General features: G+C 53.7%; 2 protein-coding genes across 4 annotated transcripts in view; one reads left to right on the forward strand and one right to left on the reverse strand.

Moving 5' to 3' along the window:
* The window catches only part of CLCN1 (chloride voltage-gated channel 1), a 38,966-nt gene extending 28,162 nt beyond the window's left edge, over positions 1-10,804 (forward strand). For 2 of the 3 annotated variants that reach the window (XM_025290729.3, XM_044946368.2), the window contains 7 exons: positions 1,500-1,744; positions 2,037-2,148; positions 2,484-2,563; positions 2,806-2,844; positions 6,772-6,876; positions 6,974-7,060; positions 7,576-10,804. In XM_025290729.3, coding sequence (XP_025146514.3) covers positions 1,500-1,744; positions 2,037-2,148; positions 2,484-2,563; positions 2,806-2,844; positions 6,772-6,876; positions 6,974-7,060; positions 7,576-7,947 — 1,040 coding nt within the window. In that variant the 3' untranslated portion in view covers positions 7,948-10,804. 3 annotated transcript variants of the gene reach the window in all.
* Positions 10,805-12,035: 1,231 nt separating this feature from the next.
* Positions 12,036-19,487, reverse strand: FAM131B (family with sequence similarity 131 member B). Its single transcript, XM_025291733.2, has 7 exons — positions 19,324-19,487; positions 16,753-16,862; positions 16,404-16,439; positions 16,037-16,130; positions 15,244-15,441; positions 13,053-13,196; positions 12,036-12,872 (listed from the first exon to the last, which is right to left on the reverse strand). The coding sequence occupies exons 1-7, from the start codon at positions 19,349-19,351 to the stop codon at positions 12,400-12,402; spliced, it is 1,083 nt and encodes a 360-aa protein (XP_025147518.1). The 5' UTR covers positions 19,352-19,487; the 3' UTR covers positions 12,036-12,399.
* Positions 19,488-19,715: the final 228 nt, after the last annotated feature.

Consider the following 19,715-nt stretch of genomic DNA (forward strand, 5'->3'; position numbering starts at 1 on the left):
TAATTCTTAACAGTGGTAAAGAACCTGCCTGCCAATGCAGGAGACATAAGAGATTCAGGTTCTATCCCTGGGTCAGGAAGAACCCCTGGAGGAGGGCACAGCAACCCACTCTAGTATTCTTGTCTGGAGAATTCCATGGACAGAAGAGCCTGGTGGGCTACAGTCCTTAGGATCTCACAGTCAGACAGGACTGAAGCAACTCAGCACAGCACACAGCACGAGACTAACAGTAAGACTTATCTCAATAACACTGCCTTAATCGTGGGCTTCTCAGGTAGTGCTAGTGGTAAAGAACCAGCCTGCCAATGCAGGAGATGTAAGAGACGTGGGGGTCTATCCAAGAGATGTGGGTTTGATCCCTGGGTCAGGAAGATGCCCTGGAGGAGAACGCATGGCAACCCACTCCAGTATTCTTGCCCTGGAAATCCCATGGACAGAGGATCTTGGCAGGCTACAGTTCACAGAGTTGCAAAGAGTCTGAAGTGACTTAGCATGCATACAATCTTATGGCCTTAGAATGCAATGAAAATGTTAATGATAGTAACAGAATTCTAATAAATATAAAAGAACTTTTCCTGGAAAAGGAAGCATTATGTCTATGCCTAGAAGGACCCAGAGTATTTTAGTGATTAAACATCAGATATCCTTGTAGCCTTTTTTCAAAGTATTGGGTTGGCCAAAAAGTTCATTTGGGTTTTTCCATAAGATGATACGGGCTTCCCTAGTGACACAGATGGTAAGAATCTGCCTGCAATTCTGGAGGCCTGGGTTCAATCCCTAGATTGGGAAGATCTCCCGGAGGAGGGCCTGGCATCCCACTCCAGTATTCTTGCCTGGAGACTCCCATGGACAGAGGAGCCTGGCAGGCTACAGTCCATGTGGTCACAAAGAGTCGGACACAACTGAGCGACTAAGCATAGCACACAGCACATAGGATGATACAGAAAACCCAAACAAACAAAAAAAAAAGAAAACCCAAACAAACTTTTTGACCAGCGCAATATAGTCCCATCTCAGTGTGAATGGCTTTTAACATGTCTTCTTTTGGAGACAGGGTTGATGAGCCTATTTTAATACCTAGTTCACCTGTTTGCAAACTGTCTATGTAAGGGCTGCATCAAAATAAGTACAAATTAGCACCAGTTAATATACTCTCATGGAGAAGGAAATAGCAACCCACTCCATTATTCTTGCCTGGGAAATCCCACGGACAGGGGAGCCTGGTGGGCTATAGTCCATGGGGTCCCAAAGAGTCAGACACGACTAAGTGACTAAACAGCAATAATGTACTCTCAATTGGGTCCCTAAGTGCTAAATGGGTGAAATAAAAAGGACTGAGTGAGGTCAATCCTGAAAGACTTTGAAAATGAGTTTTTAGGAAGAGAGGGTAAGAGCTGAAAAGAGACGGGAGCTGGGCTGAGTCCCTGACTCCATCCTGTGGAGAGAGGGGCCGCGGGGGTGATCGAGCTGCCCTCAGGCCAAGCCTGGGTCTCCCCCAGATTCAATGATCCTGCTGGGCTCCGTGGAGCGGTCAGAACTTCAGTCCCTCCTGCAGCGTCACCTGTGTCCCGAGCGGAGGCTGCGGTTGGCCCAGGACATGGCAAGGAAGCTGTCTGAGCTGCCCTTTGACGGGAAGGTGCGGCCGGCGGGGCTGGGGCGCTCTGGTGTCTGGCCCCAGGGTCGACCCGAGTCCTTTGTCTTTGTGGATGAAGATGCAGATGAGGATCTCTATGGGAAGCCCGAGGTAAGTGGGCTGGGAAGGGTCAGGGGAGCGGGACAGATGGGGCAAAGGGAAAACAGGAAGAGACAGGATTGATGATGATCATTGACAAAGTCTAAAAGATCAGTGCCCCTGCGTCCAGGGACTGAAGGAGATGAGGTTGCAAATTTTGGAGCCACGAGAACCCAAAGAGCTTTGAGGACTTCTGAACTGGAAAGAACAAGAGTGTTAGATAGGTTTCCCAGGACACCAGCTGGTACAGGCAGGACAAGGTAGCCTCTTCTCTAGGACTGAGAATTTTTACTTTTCTCTACAGATGCCTCCTCTGCATCCTTCTCACCCGCTTCCTACTGATCCACTGCCCCCCGAAGAGCCCAATGGGCCCCTGCCCAGCCACAAACAGCAGCTGGAAGCACTGGAGTCTACAAGTAAAGATTCTCCCATCATGCACCTCACCCTTGCCTCACACCTTGTGGGTTGTCTCTGCATGCTCCTCAACCTAAGGGCTGCTATTATGAGGAGGGATTAGGCCAGGGGATGGTGGGAGGGGATTTCTGTTCTTTGAGTCCAATGTTACTGTCCCAAAGTGGGAGGGCAAGGGCTGGATTAGGAGAGTGGGAGAGGGGAGGTTCTGTGGAGGTGAGGCACCTAGAAATGCAGACCTGTTGTGACAAAGTATCAGGACCGCTTGGGGCCCCTAACCCTTTCCTCCCAGGATGATATTGCTTGGTCTCCATTTCCATCCACTCACCACTCCTCTCAGGTCCAAGACCCTCCATCTTTCGGTCCCTGCTTCGCTGCTTGCTAGGCAGAGCTCGCCCCAAAAAGAAGAAAATGACCCAGGTGAGAGAAGATGTGTTGGAGTCAGCAAGGGGGAGTCTGGGAAAGGGAACTTGTCTTTGAGGAGTGAGAAACCCATGATCCTTAGGTGGGAGAGAAGAGGTCCTGCCAGGGAGGAGAAGCTTCATCATATGGAAGGGGTGATGGGATGGAAAGAGGCATCTGTGGCTTGGCCAGGGAGAGGCGGTTATGGTTCTATGAGGAAGAAAAGGGAAGGAACTTGGACCTATGTCTTTCTTCTCTAGGATTCAACGGATTTAGTGGATAACATGTCTCCTGAAGAGGTAAGTAAAGGAAACAGGAAGCTGGGGTGAATCATTTTTCTGTTTTGTTTGGTTTTGCTGGCTATGCTGTGTGTCATGCACAAATCTTAGTTCCTTGACCAGGGATAGAACTCATGCCACCTGCATTGAAAGTGTGGAGTCTTAACCACTGGACCACCAGGGAATTCCCTGTCTTGTTAAGTGAAGATATTGCTCTTTTTTTTTTTTTTTCAATCTTCTTCATTGTGTTGTTGTAAGAATAAGATGTGAAGCTAGGCAGAAGAACACTTTGAGAGGTTGTTAGTGAGGTCTGACTACGGAGTGGTGCTGGGCACATTGCTTGGAGGTGGGGAAACATGGCAGTGTCCTCATGGGGACCAGTGTCATTTCAGGAGAAGGAAGTTTTGAGCCTCTGTGTGTAGATGGGCCAATGGTGATAGGATGAGCCTTAGAGCTTTGAGACGTTAGGGGTGTTCTGGACCAGGCAGACGCTATGTGGGAAGGATGACACTTACCTGCAGGAAAATGGCACCGGGCAGCCAACTCTTATACAAATGGAGGTGGAAGAACAGCATCAAAACTAAAATGGGGAAATCAGTGCCTGGTGAGGTTACTATGCTAGGTTGATCTGGGCCCTGAGACGGTGGACAATGGGAAGATTCCAGGAAGCGAGACTGGGAAGAACCACAGACTGAGGGCAAATTCCGACAGTGGTGCCTCCTTGGGACAAATGCCTATTTCTGCAAAGAGGTGGCTGTTGAGTCCATGAGAGAGAAAATCAAGCACTTGGGTGGAGCAGGTTGTGCTGAGTGACCAGAACATGGCACACGGAACAGATTGGGAACACATGGCTGAGCTGTGCAGATCAGAACTACCCTGGGGTGTGGAAAGACGCCAATAAAATCCATTAGCAACCATTCCATTTAGTAAAAGAGAAGGCAAGCTTGCTGCAAAGGCTGAAAGGTAGAGCTTTAAAAGTATGTGGCTGAAATATCAGACATTTTAGCCTTCACAACTATGTAAGCCAGTTCCCTAATTCCTATTCAACCATCCACCCCTCTCTCTCTCTCTCTGAAATTTGACGTTGCCAATGGTTGAACATTTCGAATGTACTAAAAGCCACTTAATTGTACACTTAAAATGGTTCAAATAGTAATTTTCATGGGAAATTTATCTTGATATTAAAATATAAAATTAGATATGCAAAATGAGCAAACAACAAAAAGTATGTAGCTGATAAAATACCATAATGTATATTATCTTCAAAGAAATATCTACTGGATGTCCAGAATATATGCATCCATGCGTGCTTATTTGCTCAGTTGTGTCTGACTCTTTGGAACTCTATGGACTGTAGCCCACCAGGCTCCTCTCTCCATGGGATTTCCAAGGCAAGAAAGCCGGAGTGGATTGCCATTTCTTCCTCCAGGGGATCTTCCCGACCCAGGGATCAACCTGAGTCTCCTGAATCTCCTGCATTCTTTACCACTGAACCACCTGGAAAATCCCATCCAGAATATATATGTGCTAAAAATTAAAAGTACTCAAGATTGGAGGAGAGGGTGGTTAGTGACAGGAAAGAAAGGCAGGTCTTCCCCTTCTCCCCTTTGCACCCCTCAAGACACACAACATTTCTGGATAAATGACCTGAAAAATCAAATGGATAATCACAGATGAAAAAAATTGAACTATTCCTTCTACCCACAAGCAGGAATCAGATGGGTCTTAACTACAATGAAGGAGTGCTTTACTAGGCTGCTGAAACCAATAATACTTTTTTTTTAATGCACCAAAGAAAGCCACCTAGTTGATCAGTGAGGTTATTTAATAACCACAGGAAATAAAGTGCAACTAGGGATAAAAAGAAGATAGATGATACATTTTTAGCTGATATCTGTCTCAGGGAAGACTTTAAGCAGCTCTCATCTCCCATGGGACCCACTATGACTCTTTCGAAGGATAAGATACAATAGGAGTCAAACTTCAGGATATTTTGAATGTATTTTCAGGCTGGATACAGATGACACCCTTGACAATATCAAGATGACACCTTTGGGAATAGTCAAAGAATTCAGTTCTAGTTCACCAGAAGTCTTTGCTATGACTTGTCTAATTCCGCCGCTCTGTTAGGAATACACACCCATTAGAGCCCCGGTTTGTAACTGATGCTGAGCTTTTTAAAGTCATGGAATCACATCAAACCTAGAGCAGATGAAAACTGGGTTCCTGGGACATGATGGGCAAGGTTGGATGCCCACCTCTGTGTAATCTTAAGCATTTAAGGACAAACACTTAGGCACTCTGTTCCTCTGTTTTTCCTCATCTGTAAAATAGAGATAACCATAGGGCAAAGGACTCAAGGAGTGAAGCAATTAGCATAATGCTTGGCGCAGAAAAGTGCTTGGTGCGTGTGCACAGGAAATGGTTCTGCTACTGTTGTTCCCTAAGGACAGGGAAAATGGAACCAGGGAAGCCAGGAATGATCAGAGCACACTGCAGAACGGCAGCACCAACCAAACCAGCATCGGCAAGGGTCTCGCTCCCTGTCATATAAGTAAACCTTGTCTGCAACATACCTGCTAAGGGTCTTTTCCAATGAGTCAGTTCTTTGCATCCAGTGGCCAAAGTATTGGAGCTTCAGCTTCAGCATCAGTCCTTCCAGGGAATATTCAGGGTTGATTTCTTTTAGGATTGACTGGTTTGATCTCTTTTCTGTCCAAGGGACTCCTGAAAGCTTTCTTTAGCACATTAGGAGGGGACTGAGAAGAGGTTACAGAAAATTTAAAATTTGTTTATGAGACCCACAGTGATACTGGATTATTTGGAACCTTGGGGATTTGGGCATGCAAATCTAAAATTCAAAGCACAGTTGGACTTTTGCCTTATTGCTTTGGTCACAGACAAAGCAATACAATGTAGAACAAACCAACCAAACACACACACAAAAGCGGCTTGTTTGAGTCAACAAAGTGCCATGTGACCCAGAACAGCTCTTTAAATCCAATAAAGTTTCACCAAGATCTGATTTGTAAAAGGTCAGCCTGCAGGTTTATTCATGACACACAACGATGGATGCTTCACAGCACTCTGGAGGAGTTCAGTCCAGAGCTAAGGCAAGTCTAAGATGGAGCAAGACCCTCACTGGTTCTCTCCGAGTTTGCTCAGGCTCATGTCCATTGAGTCAGTGATGCCATCCAACCATCTCATCCTCTGTTGCCCCCTTCTCCTCCTGCCTTCTATCTTTCCCAGCATCAGAGTCTTTTCCAAGGAGTTGGCTCTTTGCATCAGGTAGCCAAAACATTGGAGCTTCAGCATCAGTCCTTTCAGTGAATATTCGGGGTTGATTTCCTTTAAGACTGACTGGTTTGATCTCCTTGTAGTGCAGTGGACTCTCAAGAGCCTTCTCCCAGCACCACAGTTCATAAGCATCAGTTCTTCGGTGCTCAGCCTTCTCTGTGGTCAAGCTCTCACAGCCGTAGGTGACTACTAGAAAAACCATAGCTTTGACTAGATGGACTTTGTTGGCAAAGGGATGTCTCTGCTTTTTGATATGCTGTTTAGGTTTGTCATACTTTTTCTTGTAAGGAGTAAGTGTCTTTTAATTTCATGGCTGCAGCCACCATCCTCAGTGATTTTGGAGCCCAAGAAAATTACAGGAGTAGTAGAAAACAAGACTGGAAAGATGGATGGGGAATAACAAGCGTTTGGGGCACCAGGAAGAAGGGGGCGTGTTTTGAGCACCTGAAGCTGAAGGTTGATTTGGGGCTGGAGGAGGGAGGAGAATTTATTGGGGCAAAGGGAGGCAGGCCAGCGACCTGGAGGAGCTGTGATTGATAGTTTCACAGCCTATTTCAGGTTTCTGGGCCAGGGATTGGAGGGCAGTTTGGGATCAAGGATCTGGGGTTTAAGGGGGCTCCAATATTGGGTGACGGCTCTCCTCTCTGGCAGATTGAGGCCTGGGAGCAGGAGCAGCTGGGCCAGCCTGTCTGTTTTGACTCTTGCTGTATTGACCAGTCCCCCTTCCAGCTGGTGGAGCAGACGACTCTGCACAAGGCAAGTCCTCGCCCAACGCCCACCCAGCAGGGCTTCCAGGAGGACGGGAAGGGGCAGGGCCACCATGCTGACCTTACCTAGCACTCTGTCCTCGTAGACCCACACCCTCTTCTCCCTCCTGGGCCTCCATCTTGCTTACGTGACCAGCATGGGGAAGCTGAGGGGCGTGCTGGCCCTGGAGGAGGTAAGAGCAATGTGTCTCCCCGTTGGAGTAGCAGTGGGAGGAAGGGGTGAGGTGGGGAGGGGCTGGTTCTAACATCCAGGAGGTGGTCCGGATTGCCCACCTGTTTCTCATGCAGATACTGGAAGGGGTAGGGGGTGGCAGCCCCCCGATATTCTCAGGATGGCATGGGCTTGGAATGGGGGCACAGGGCCTGAATCACGGTCTCATGGGTGTGCCGCTGTGGAGGGACATGAAAGAGCGGGCAGATGTGACGTGGCTAAATGCGGCCTGGGGGTTGGGGACCCGGCGAAAGAGATCCTGGGTCAGGGCTCTTGAGATTTCACTGCTCTGCAGGTGAGGCTCTTTGTCCATTATGCCCCCGTTTTCCTTTTTCTGTCTTCTCCCTTCGATTCATCCCTGCCCCGCCATACCTTTCCCATTCCTTTTCCTTTGATTGTTCATTTCTCCACTGCTCCTGTCTTGTCTTCTTTCCTTCCCCGTGTCCTACCCTCTCTCCCCTTCCCTGTGCTCCCCAGCTGCAGAAGGCCATTGAGGGGCACACCAAGTCTGGGGTGCAGCTCCGCCCCCCTCTTGCCAGCTTCCGGAGTACAACTTCCACTCGGAAGAACACCGGGGTCCCGCTCCCTCCTGCAGAGGGCTGGAGCCTGCCTGAGGACGGAGCTGGGGCCACTAGAGCAGGGGACGTGACCCCTGCCTCCCCAGAGACCCCCGTGCCATCCCCCTTCCCAGAGCGCCCCCTCTCTGGGGCTCTGGCCAAGGCAGAGAGCGAGCTGGAGGAGCTGGAGCTGGTGGAGGGGCCAGGGCCCGAGGAGGAGCTGGCCGACATCCTGCAGGGCCCCAGTCTGCGCTCCACGGACGAGGAGGATGGGGACGAACTGATTCTTTGACCCGCACTTCCTCACGAAGACTGTTCAGGGACCCAGGAGAGTGCGCACAGGGTGCACGTGTGGGAAAGTGTGCTTCCTAAAGCTGGTGGGCATCACATCAATACACGGCCTCTCCTGGGAGTTTTTAAAAATGTGATCCTTGGAGGATGAACTGGAATTTGGGCAGGGGGTAGCCTTGGTCAGTCATTTGGGCCATGCCCTCCCAACCCCAGATAGGCGGTGGATCTGTGTGAAGGGCCCCTGATATTCCATGGGCTTCCTGAGTTTGCCCGTGTGTGGGTGGGGAATACCTGCCTCTCCCGTGCACCCCCCACAACCCGCCCTCCCCCTGCCCCCAGGGTTCTTGTCCCAGTGCCTCCCCGGCCTTGCCCATCCTCCCATCAGTTCCCCAGGGGGTGGGTTAAGGGAGACCCAAGATGACTGCGGTCCTGCCTGTGGCATGCTGGAGGAGGAGACGGGACCACCTCATGGCCTTGTGGACTGATGGCCCTTGAATGTACTCGCAAACCGTCCACAGTGCCTTCTCTCAGAGTCCTCCACCCTGCCCTCCACTTGCCCGCAGCCACTCCCTGAAATTTGCCTCCAGACTCTATTCTGGCTCCTACTAGAAAGTGAAGTTGCTCAGTTGCGTCTGACTCTTTGCAACCCCATGGACTGTAGCCCTACCAGGCTCCTCTGTCCATGGAATTTTCCAGGTGAGAGTACTGGAGTGGGTTGCCATTTCCTTCTCCAGGGGATCTTCCCAACCCAGGGATCGAACCTGGGTCTTCCACACTGCAGGCAGATGCTTTACCATCTGAGCTCCCAGGGTCTGGCCTCAATTTCTCCTGCAGGAAAAGGCCATTCCTACTTCCCCCTCCGTCCTCCATTTAGGCAGTGAGACATGCATACAGAGCCTATTCGGGGAAGAACCTAGAAAAGGGATGGTCACGGTCACGGGAAGGCTCTGTGTGGAAGGGGCGGTACCTTATGGCTCAACAGTCACCAGCCCTGATGGATTTATTTTACTCCCTCTGGCATCTCGAATTACAGCTTCCTCACCCTCCGGTTTCCAGGTCACTCCCTCTCCCACTGTCGTCCTTGATCTGTCCTGCCCAAGGGTCAGCTCTGTTCTTGAGCTGATCTAGCCTGGGCTTCTCCTGCCCAGAGCCAAGGCTCAGGGCAGCTGGGCCACTGGTTCACCCCCACGCTTCTTCGGGGCTGGTCCTTTGTATTCCTCTCCTAGAGGTTCAGTGTTGAAATGGCCCAGCTCTTTGATACCTCAGGCACTTGGGAAGTCAGAGACCCTTATCCTCCCCAAGCCAGTGACAGGGAGCCTGCCATTACCCTGCCTTTTCTGCAAGTGGTCCCAGGTGCTCTTGAATCCATCCCCAAGGCTTTCGTCGCTCCCTTCTTTTCAGTTGAGTTCAGCCGCTCAGTCGTGTCGGACTCTGAGACCCCATGGACTGCATGCAGCATGCCAGGCTTCCCTGTCCATCACCAACTCTCGGAGCCTACTGTTATGCCTCCTTTAATTCTTTAGTTGTGCCCATCCCTGGCATCCTCCTCCTTCCCGCCCCATGCCCAGCCTCCACGGCCTCCCAAATAAGACACTCATAGCCGAAGGTGCCACCACAGTGTTTAGTGCCATTGAACACAGCCTGGAACCATCTCCAGCAGGACACCCCTTCCGCCTCCCCAGGGCCGAGAGAGAGAGGCTGCAGCTGGGGAGGGGCCTAGCCGTGGGCCCTGGAGCCCCTGCTCCTGTGTGTATAATCTATAGTATTTATATATATATTTATATATAATTCTCTCTGTAATATATGTCATAGAATCTCTCTTGGGCCTGGGGTGGAAATGTCACATTAAGAAAACATGCTAAGACTGGCCATAAAAATGGATATTTCCCAGACCTGGAAGACGGAGTATGGGATGTACAGGTGGGGGCGCGAGGAGAGGTAATAACTCATTCACCAAGATTCCCTCCTTAAGAGGAAGGTGTGGGGGTGGGGTGGGAGGCGATGGGGGGAGGGGAGGAATGGAAGATTGCGATTTTCCTTTAATAAAGTGAATTGAAAATGAAAGTGCACCCCTCCCACCAGAAGAAAATAATTTAGCAAGAGCAGTTTCATTCACAATGATATAAAGACAGCCCCATTCTGGGGGCTGTCCTAAAACGTGCTGCACAGCCTTTAACCCCAAAGAAAAAGCAACCCTCCCCCACCCCCAGCAGCCTCTTCCGGCACATGCCCCTCCCCTCCCCCTAAAATAGGCTACAAGCAAACCCCATGCACCCTGGCCCCCAGCACCAGAGAGGCAGTCCCTCCCTTGGAAGAATCTTAAGAGGGTCCCAGGCCGGCTCCTCGGGTTTTCTCCCTCTTCAGAGCAGAGGGGGAGCTGCTTGCAAAGTGCAGACCCCGCCCCACGAGACCTCTGGTCTGCAGTGTTGCCAACGCCCCGCAGAGGCAGAGCCCCACCCCTGCTCACGCTCACATCTGAACCCTGCTAGAATCCTTCAGAGTTTTAGCCATCTTTTGGCAGGACTGGCAGGGACCGCTGGGCTTCCTCGGGGAAGGAGGAAGGAGAGAACGCTGCTTTAGATGACCTTTCCTGACTCCGCAGGGCCCTGAGCGGAAAAGGAACTGTCGATGAATGAACCCGCTCCCTGGACTGGATGTCCTCTGCGGTCTGGGGGTGGAAGATGGGGCACGAAGCGGGTGAGAGTGAAGAGAAAAGGATGATGCCTTAGAGAGAGGGCAGGGTGCACAAGGTGAGGAGACAGGGACCCCTTGAGAGGAGGAAACCGTGACCCTCAAAACCCCAAGGATCTGCAGCAGTGGGTGCAGGGTGGGGCCAGCAATGTCCGGTCACATGATCACACACAACCCGTAACCGCTTTGGGTGAGGTGTGATCACCTACCTGGGCTCACCCTGCCCACCCGTTTCCTCCAAGAACCACGCCCTCGGAGGGTGGCCATCCTCCCCTCCCCCAGAAGACGTGGGACGTGGCCTCGGTTGCATTTCAGGGGCACGTGTGTATGACAGTGGGGGCTTGATGGGGGGCGGGGTCATACATGGACGGAGCCACCCCAGCGCTCAGCTGCCTCATTCTGCAGCCGGGGCGGGGGTGGACTCTCCACTCTACCCTTCAACCCAACCCCTGTCATCAGGCTCTGTGACATTAGTCCTGGGGCTTCACCGGCAGCCCAGAGGTCCCCCCCCAACCCCCACCCCCACCCCAGAATGGCGAGTCAGTGTGGGAGGGCAAGCAGTTTCAGGGGCTTATGCCTCATTGTAAACCATACTGGAAGGAAGAATACCTCGTCCTCCTCTCTTCCTCCGCAGGTCTGGGGAGGGAGGGGGGACACCTGTGAGGTCCTCCTGGGAGTCCTGGGAGGAGGTGAGGAGGGGCAAAGGGAGCCAAGCACCCTCACTGCTCCTCAGCCAACACCAACCCCCTCCCCCGCCCCAATCAGGGGGGTGCCTGACAGCACCAGACCCCTCCCTCCACCCCCACTCAACCCTGAGTCCCCAAGAAGTTATAAAAATGTAGAAAAGGCAAAGAGAAAAGTGTAAACAGCTCCAGAGAATTAGGGCTGGATGGAGGGAGGCAGCTTCATGCTTCCTGTCTGGCCAGGACACCAGCATTCCGCGTCTCCCCTTGGGTGGGGGGCGGGCCGGGGCTCCCAGAGCAGGGGATGGAAGAAGGCAGAAAAAGGGAAGAAGAGCTGGAGCAGCCAGCCCTTGTGGGGGTCCTTTCCCAGGTCCGTGGAGTCCTCTGTTCACCTACTGGATATACTCAAGATCTCAAAGCACGCGGCCCGTGCTTGTCCCTGGTCTCACCAGTGACCACCGGGCCCCTGTGCGTCCCAGCTGCCATGTCCACCTCCTCTGCGACCCCTCATCTCAGAAGCCAAGTTACCTCTGAGGGTAGACTCTCCAGCCTCCAAGGAGACGTGGTCTGTACGTTGCTTCCCCCCTGCCCCAGGTCCATCGAACCACATCCAACAGCCCCGCAGGTCCGTGCCTCATAGGAGGGCTGAGCCTGGGCCACAGCCAGAGAAAAGAGTCGGGAAGAGCAATAGTGACGTGGAGAAAGGAGGCCTTCAGACAGCCACAGTGGAGGCTTCTGGAAGACGAGATCAGGGAGCAAAGAACGGCGATCCAGGGGACGGCGCTCCTGTGCTCGGGATGCACACGGGGGCTCCGCTGCCGCAGACCCAGAAGCCTGCAGGCAAGCGAAGTTCCGGGCCATCTCGGTTGCCCGGGCCTCAATTCCTGGACCTGTGGTCTCTACAGCATAAGCCCGGATAAAATTCCACCCCGGCCCTCCGTTTTGCTGGCGAGGACGCCTGGGCTCATCAGGGTCTTCTTGCCCAGGTTTCAGGCGCGCTGCTGGGGGAAGGAGGAAGGTGTGGTTGCAGCCAGACCGCTCAGGCGGGAGTGGACGGCTGGGTGAGGAGTGGGAGGAAGCTAGTTGTTGGCCTCGCCTTCCTCCTCATCAAAGGACTGCACGCCTGAGGATGTGACGTCAGACACCTTCCGGCTGAGAGCGGTGGACATCTCGGGGTCCTCGCGTGGGGAGAGGGACTCCAGGTCCCGGCACCCCGCATCGTCTTCCTCTTCAGGGGCCAGCGGCCTCTTCTCCTCCTCGGCGGGGCCCCTGGCCAGGTCCACCCCGCCCACCCCTGGAGCCCAGTCAGTGTCTCCCCCCAGCAAAGACGACGGCTCCTGAGCAGAGTATCCCGAAGCAGGTTGGGAAGGTCCCATTTCATGCAGGCTAGGCTGTGAGTCATCAAATGCAGGCCCGAGATAGGATCCTGTGGCCGGAGAGGCAATGAGGGACTGGTCGCTCGCTTCCCAGGCATCCGATGACCCCAGACAGTACATGCCCTGGGACACATAGGAATGAGGCCAGCCATCCATCGGGGCTTGAGCGAGGGCATCTGGAAAGAGAATCAGGAAGGTTGGTGGGGTCCCAGAACATCATCAAAGGCAGCGACAGCAGCACAGAGAATTGAGATGGGGGTGGGATGTGGCAGGCAATAGGAAAGCTGATGTGAACACAAAGCCTTAGAGATGAATGGAGGTAGCCTCTGGGGTTGGATTCTGGAACCGGTCCTCACCCTGACTCTCCATCAGCTCCTGGTAGTTGTCACTGTAGTTGCAGCCCAGTGTTTCCTGGGTGGAGTTGACACTCATGTCCTCACCATCCATGGAAGACCAGGCCATGAGAGTGGCCTCGGAGATAGCAAACTGTTCCATGACACCTGGGAGAAGAAAGGTAGTTAGCACAAGACACCTCCAGGAAGCCTTAGACACATGCCTGGGGAGGGAGCATCAGTGCGGTGCTGTTCAACAGGAATATAGCACGAGTCATTTGTGCAATTTAAAATTACTGCGGCTGCTAAGTCGCTTCAGTCGTGTCCGTCTCTGTGTGACCCCATAGACGGCAGCCCACCAGGCTCCCCCATCCCTGGGAGTCTCCAGGCAAGAACACTGGAGTGGGTTGCCATTTCCTTCTCCAATGCATGAAAGTAAAAAGTGAAAGTAAAGATGCTCAGTCGTGTCCAACTCTTAGTGACCCCATGGACTGCAGCCTACCAGGCTCCTCTGTCCATGGGATTTTCCAGGCAAGAGTACTGGAGTGGAGTGCCATTGCCTTCTCCCTTAAAACTGTCTAGTAGTCGTGTTAAAATGAAAGAGAAACAGGTAAAATGAATTTTAATAATACATCTTTAACCTAATCTATATAAAACTGTCATTTCAATGTATAATCCATATACAAATTATTGAGATATTTTACTTTCTTTTATTCACACAAAGTCTTTGAAATCCAGTCGATATTCTGCACTTATGGCACGTCTCCGTTTGGACTAGCCACATTTCAATTCTCAGCCACATATGGCCAGCAGCTACTGTATCGGACAGCACAGTTTTTGTATATGCCCTAAAACAAGGAAAAATCATGGGTGACTTCCCAGGTCATACTTAGAATTCCTAGGGGAAAAAGTTGGGGAGTCTTCTGGTGAGGTATCATAAGGGATTAAAATTGAGGATTTCCAGAAGTTTATCTTCAGAATTTTTTAGGAATGGTAGCTAGTGCTAGGTAGTCAAGGCCAGAGGAATCTAAATGGGAGGGATTGTAGGTCTACAGTGGTATCAGGCTGAAAGTTTAAGGTCTGGGATGGCAAGGGAGCAGGGACAGAGTAATGAAGGTGCATAGATTTGGGGTTCCCATGCTAGTCAAAGCCATGAGTAAGTTGAAGCTTACTTTGCTAGCTGCCCTGCATTACCCTCTACCTGTTCATGTCCCCTCCCCACTGGTATTTCATCTGCCACGCACACGACCAGAGCTTTTTCTGAAGTATCTCATTGAGATCTGCCACCAAGGCTTGGCCAATATTGATGTTATTTAGTTGCTAAGTTGTGTCCAACTCTTTTGCGATCCCATGGACTACAGCCCCAGGCTCCTCTGTCCATGAGATTTCCCAGGTAAAAACACTGGAGTGGATTGCCATTTCCTCCTCTATGGGGGCTCTTCCCCATCTAGCAATTGAACCCATGTCTCCTGCAAAGGCAGGATTCTTTACCTCTGAGCCACCAGGGATGCCCCTGCTGAGTGTTGTAAGTACATCATATGCCTGCCTCCTACCTCTCCGAAATAAAAGCTCTTCTGTACACACCCTCTCCTCACCTAGGTCCCTTGATCTTCTGGTTGTTGAACAAGTAAGTTGTCTGTAAGTGAATCCATGACAGCAAAGTGCTGATGGGCAAAGGCTAGAAGAGAACCCCAAGGCTTTTCTTTCTTTTTCATCATAAAACATAAGTAGAGACAGAGACTATTGAAGTCTAAGGCCCCTGCTTTATTTTTCCCCCTGTAAGAGGGAATCCAGAGATTGGACAGTCCTACCATGTGGGAGAGATGGCATCAGGTGGACCCACAATCTCATGTTAATTTCCCTCAACTTCTGAGATGATAATAAAGATAAGTTTGAGGGACTTCCCTGGTAGTCCAGTGGCTAAGACTCCGCACTCCCAATGCAGGGGTCCAGGGTTCAATCTCTGGGAACTAAAATCCCACATGCCACAACCTAAGACCCAGTGCAGCCAAATAAATAAACAAATATTAAAGAAAAAGTTTGAGAGCCCTTATCAGAATGAACAAGTCAGAGTCCTTGAAATTTGAGCTAGCTGGGAAATGAAGTCTGATGGTCATCATATGGACAGAGTCAGTCCTACCACAGGGGACCAGGTTGAAGAGTGGGTCTTGGCCATCCTGAAAATGTGTCTCTCGAGGGGCTGGGGAATAAGTACCTGCGAGGAAACGGGCCTCCTTCTCGCCGTCGCTGAGGTCGGAGTAGGCATCTGTGTCCCTGCGGACGGCCTCGTGGCTGTGCTGCGGCTGAATGGCTGGTGTCTTCCCCCAGCCTTGCCACTCAATCATGTGGGCCACCCGGCCCTGCCCCATGGCTGTGGGCTTTGTCACGTGGTCCTTCATGCTTCTCGAAATCCCTGAGGGGCCAGACATTCCCCACATCCTCCAGAACATCACACAATAGCCATACCAGATTCCTTCCGAACCCTGTTATCCCCACCCTGGCCCCATGGGATGCTGTCTCATGAAAAGGGCAGGTGATGCCTTGCTGCTACTGCTGCTAAGTCACTTCAGTCGTGTCCGACTCTGTGCGACCCCATAGACGGCAGCCCACCAGGCTCCCCCGTCCCTGGGATTCTCCAGGCAAGAACACTGGAGTGGGTTGCCATTTCCTTCTCCAATGCATGAAAGTGAAAAGTGAAAGTGAAGTTGCTCAGTCGTGTCCGACTCTGTGCAACCCCATGGACTGCCGCCTACCAGGCTCCTCTGTCCATGGGATTTTCCAGGCAAGAGTACTGGAGTGGAGTGCCATTGCCTTCTCCGAGGTTATGCCCCAGGACACCGTATATGAGGGGGGGTCTGGAGGGTTGGAGGGGCTTGACAGAAAAGGCAAACAGGCCCGGAATATGGGGATAAGGGTGTGTTTTCCAGGCCTGAAGCGGCAGGGAGCCTGAGGCCAGGAGCCCACAGGTAGTGTTCTGTCTGAAAGCATCCCCAGGTGGGGAGTCTCACCTGAGAACGATGACTTGGCCAGGGCCCCAATGCCATAGGCGTTCGAGTTTCGCTTAAGCTTCGGAAGGATGGAAGTGGTGTCCTCCATGGAGAGCTGGGAGGGGGACGTGGGAGATGGGGCAGAGGGATAAGAAAGTATGGGATGCTTGTATGTTCAGGAGGAAGGATCTGAGCTAGGACGGGTGATAGGAAACCCTGATACCCAGGAAGCCCACCTCCCAACCACTCTTGGAAGTTTGGGGGTACGTAAAGAACGTGAGGGCTTCCAGGGCCCATTGGAACCAGGGAGCTCTGTGTTCTATGGCAGGCCTATGGGAGAGGAGTTATGGGGGAGGAGGAGGTCAGGGGTGGAGGGAGCTGCACTCACATTGATGCCATCCCAGGAGAAGTCTGTCCGGGTTTGCTGCAAGGAGAAGAGGAGAGGGGGTGGGTACCCAGGCACTTCCTCAGAGGGCCTTCCGGAAGTGTGTGAAGTAGGGAGGGCTTTTCTGAGAGTCACACCGGGAACTTGGGGTCTCAGTATGGAGCATTGGGCTTGTATTTGAGGAACAGAGGAGGAACATTCTGTGAAAGGGTCAGTCTGGGAGCGGGTCTGGGATGTTATCCTGGAATTCAGGAAGATGGCTGAAGGACCGTGTTTATGCGTGGTGGTTCTGGGGTCTTTTTGAGCTCTTTCGGGAAGGCAGCTGAGCACGGGAATTGGGGGAGGCGCTCACCTCGGTGGATGGCCGGTGAAGGCTGCTACCGTGCAGCGAGCTGGTGCTGTCCATGTTGATTTGGTCCACATCCTTCAGGCCCTTCCAGTCCACAGCAATCACCTCATTTCCTGCGATGGCCAAATGGTGAGTTGGGTCCCTTTCACCCCCTGTGCCCACCTCGATGGCCCCTCATTATTCTCTTCCTCCAGAATTCTGATGCCACAAGTGGGGGGCCAGCCCCCCCTCCCCTCCCACAACCACTCTCTCTTCCAATTGCCTAGTCCCCTCTACATCTCCCTTCACCCCCAGTTTTTGGCACGCTGAGCTCAGTCAAGAACAGCACACTTAGGAAAAGGGTCCCATGAGCTTATTTGTTGCTCTTGTTTAAATGGAAGGGCCAGTGGCTAGGTTTTAGCCAGAAAACAGTCCTCCATTCTGTCCCAAGGGATCTCTGAGGGTTTCTTTATGGGAGTGCCTGGGTTCTGTACTTTTCCTCTATTAGGTCTCTACAAACAATGGCAGAACTTTTCCGAGGCCAAGCTTCCCTCCATGTTGGCTTTATTACGTGTGAGGTGGAAGGACTGCATCTTCCCTGGTGGACCCTCAATGGGAGCGGGTGGATTTGTATAAGAGGAAGGAGATTTGGTGGGGATAGAGGTGAGAGCTGGGTGTGTTCACCTAGAAACAATGAGAGCAGAGAAGCAAAGAGATGGGATCATTCTACCTGACTGTGGGAGACACAGGCTAAATGAAAGAGGAGAGAGAGCAGGGGACTTTGAAAAACAGAAACTAAGGGAACAGGAATTCAGGTCCGAGAGAAGACAAAAGACAATGGGAGGGAGTGGATGGGGTTTGAGGGCTGATGGGGAAACTGAAGGGCCTAGGGGGACAGTCATTGTTCAGCTCAGGCCAGAGCTCCTAGTACATGGAGGCTGCTGGTGTGAGGGCAGGGTGTGCCTCCTGGAAGGCTTGGGGAAGAATCACTTGGGTGGTAGACGCTGGGCATTCAGGCATAAAATCGGCGTTTAGGATTAGGGGTCCAGACTTGAGAAGCGGGGAATTGAATGTGATCTTGGGCGGCAGCAGGAGGTACTGGGCGTGTAAGGATGACACAGATGCTGCAAGCCGAAGGACTGTGGTTGACAGGTCTGAGAGAGGAAGGACCCCTACAAAGTGGGCATTTTCTCCCTGGGGCTACAGGCGAATGGTGCCATGGGTCAGAGCAGAGGAGGTGGCTGGGAGGGAACGGGAAAGACGGACATCTGGGCGAACAGAGCGGGAATGGGGCTGCCAGGGAACCACCTCTGAGGGGAAGGGAGATGGGGAGGACAGAGTGGGAGAGAGGGGTGGGGGGAGGTGGCCTTTGCAAGAGAGGGAGAGCTGAGTCAGAGCCGCGGGGGGCAGGGAGGGGGAGGGAAAGAACCCCGAGCAGAGGTGAAAGCAGAGCGGGGCGGGGGGTGGTGGTAATCCAAGGGAATATATCCGGTCTCAGAGAAATCAGGCTTTTGGAGAGTGAGTTCGTTTGCAATAATAATACGAATTATTCTCTCAGCCTAAGGTCACTGGGGCATGCAGGCGGGAGAAATTGGGAGTTGCAAAAATTAGGGGGTTGGGGACAGGGTTGGATCAATCTGTTGAGCTGTGAGAGCGGAGTGGGTGCACGGGGTGGGGGAGAAGGGGTGGTAGCAAGGCAGAGGGGAGAAGTCTTAGGAGGCGCCTCGCTTCCTTCCTCAAGCCAAAGGTAAATAAAGAGCCGGCCCCGCCCCGCCAGCCCCGCCGACAGGTGCAGTCGGGTCCCCGGTTCCCTCCGCCGCCGGCCCCACCCTCCGGGGAGCCAGCTTCCGACCCCTCTCCGGCCCTCTAACAGCCCCCCGCCTCCTCCGATGTCCCCGGCTCGTCCCCTCTATCCCAGCCCAGCGCGGCCCCATTCCCTCCGGGCGTGGAACCCGTCGTCCTCCCGGAGGCACCAGGCTCAACCCGCCCCCGCCCCGGAGGGAAAATGCACGTGAACAAAGCAAATCGGGGGAGGCAGGGACGACAGAAAAAGGCAACAGAGAAGGAAAGAGATGGGGGCAAAACATCCAAGCCGGATGGAGGCGGGGTGCGGTGGGTGGATGGGTTGGGGGCGCGTGCGAAGGAGACTCGGGGCTGAGACTGAGGCTGGGGGGTCCTTCCAAGGGGGGGCTGCTCCGGACAGGGAGTGGGGCGAGGAGGCGCTGGGGAAGGCAGGGCCTGGAGGTGGAGGGTGCAGGGACGGGAGAGTAGGGGAGAGTCACGGAGAGGATACCGGTGGGGGTATGATGGAGAGGGACCGCGCCTGGAGGAGGGCGACGGAAGGAAGCTAGAGGGAGACGGATGCAAAGAGCCCTGAGGGATGCAAGCCCAGGAGGCGCGCGCGAGGAGAGCGGGGAGAGATGAAGGCAGGGACCGCGAGGGTTCGGAGGGAAAGTGAGGAAGCGAGGCCGGACCGGGCGGGTGCGGAGAGAGGGATCCCGGGGAGGGGCGCGGGGCGCGGTGGGGGAGGGGGCCGGAGGACCGGGCCAGGCCGAGCCCTGCCTCCGCCCGCGCCCGCGCCGCCGCGGTACCCACCCACGGTCCGGGAGCCGATGCAGCCCATGGCTCCGGGCCTCCAGGCCGGGCCCTCACCGACGCGGGGCGGGCGCCGGGGGGAGCACCGGGAGCCGCGCCGCCGCCCCAGCCGCTCTGCAGCGCCGCGGCCGTCTCCGATCGGCTCCGCTCCCCCCTCCCCTCTCCATCCCTCCCCGCGGCAGCCTCCGTCGCCGCCGCCGCCGCCGCCGCCGCCGCCGCCTGGCTCCCCCGCCCCGGCTCGGCTCGCGGCGGCGGGGAGGGGGCGGCCCGGGGATTGGCTGCGCCGGCGCCTCCTGGCCCTTCCCCCGACCCCGCCGCTGCACTCCCCGCCGCGCTCCCTGGGGGAGCCTCGCCGCCGCTTCCCTCCCTCGCCCTTCTCCAGCCCCGCGCGG

The sequence above is a fragment of the Bubalus bubalis genome, chromosome 8 (assembly GCF_019923935.1).
Source record: "Bubalus bubalis isolate 160015118507 breed Murrah chromosome 8, NDDB_SH_1, whole genome shotgun sequence".
In the NCBI taxonomy this organism is placed as follows: Eukaryota; Metazoa; Chordata; class Mammalia; order Artiodactyla; family Bovidae; genus Bubalus; species Bubalus bubalis.

Bases quoted from the DNA above. Each gene is read 5' to 3' on its own strand.
- FAM131B (XM_025291733.2), bottom strand. From the start codon at position 19,351: ATGGGCTGCATCGGCTCCCGGACCGTGG. The intron at 16,440-16,752 runs GTGAGCGCCTCC...TTCTCCTTGCAG, and splicing joins TTCACCGGCCATCCACCGAG to CAAACCCGGACAGACTTCTC. The intron at 15,442-16,036 runs GTGAGACTCCCC...CTGGCCCCTCAG, and splicing joins GGCCAAGTCATCGTTCTCAG to GGATTTCGAGAAGCATGAAG.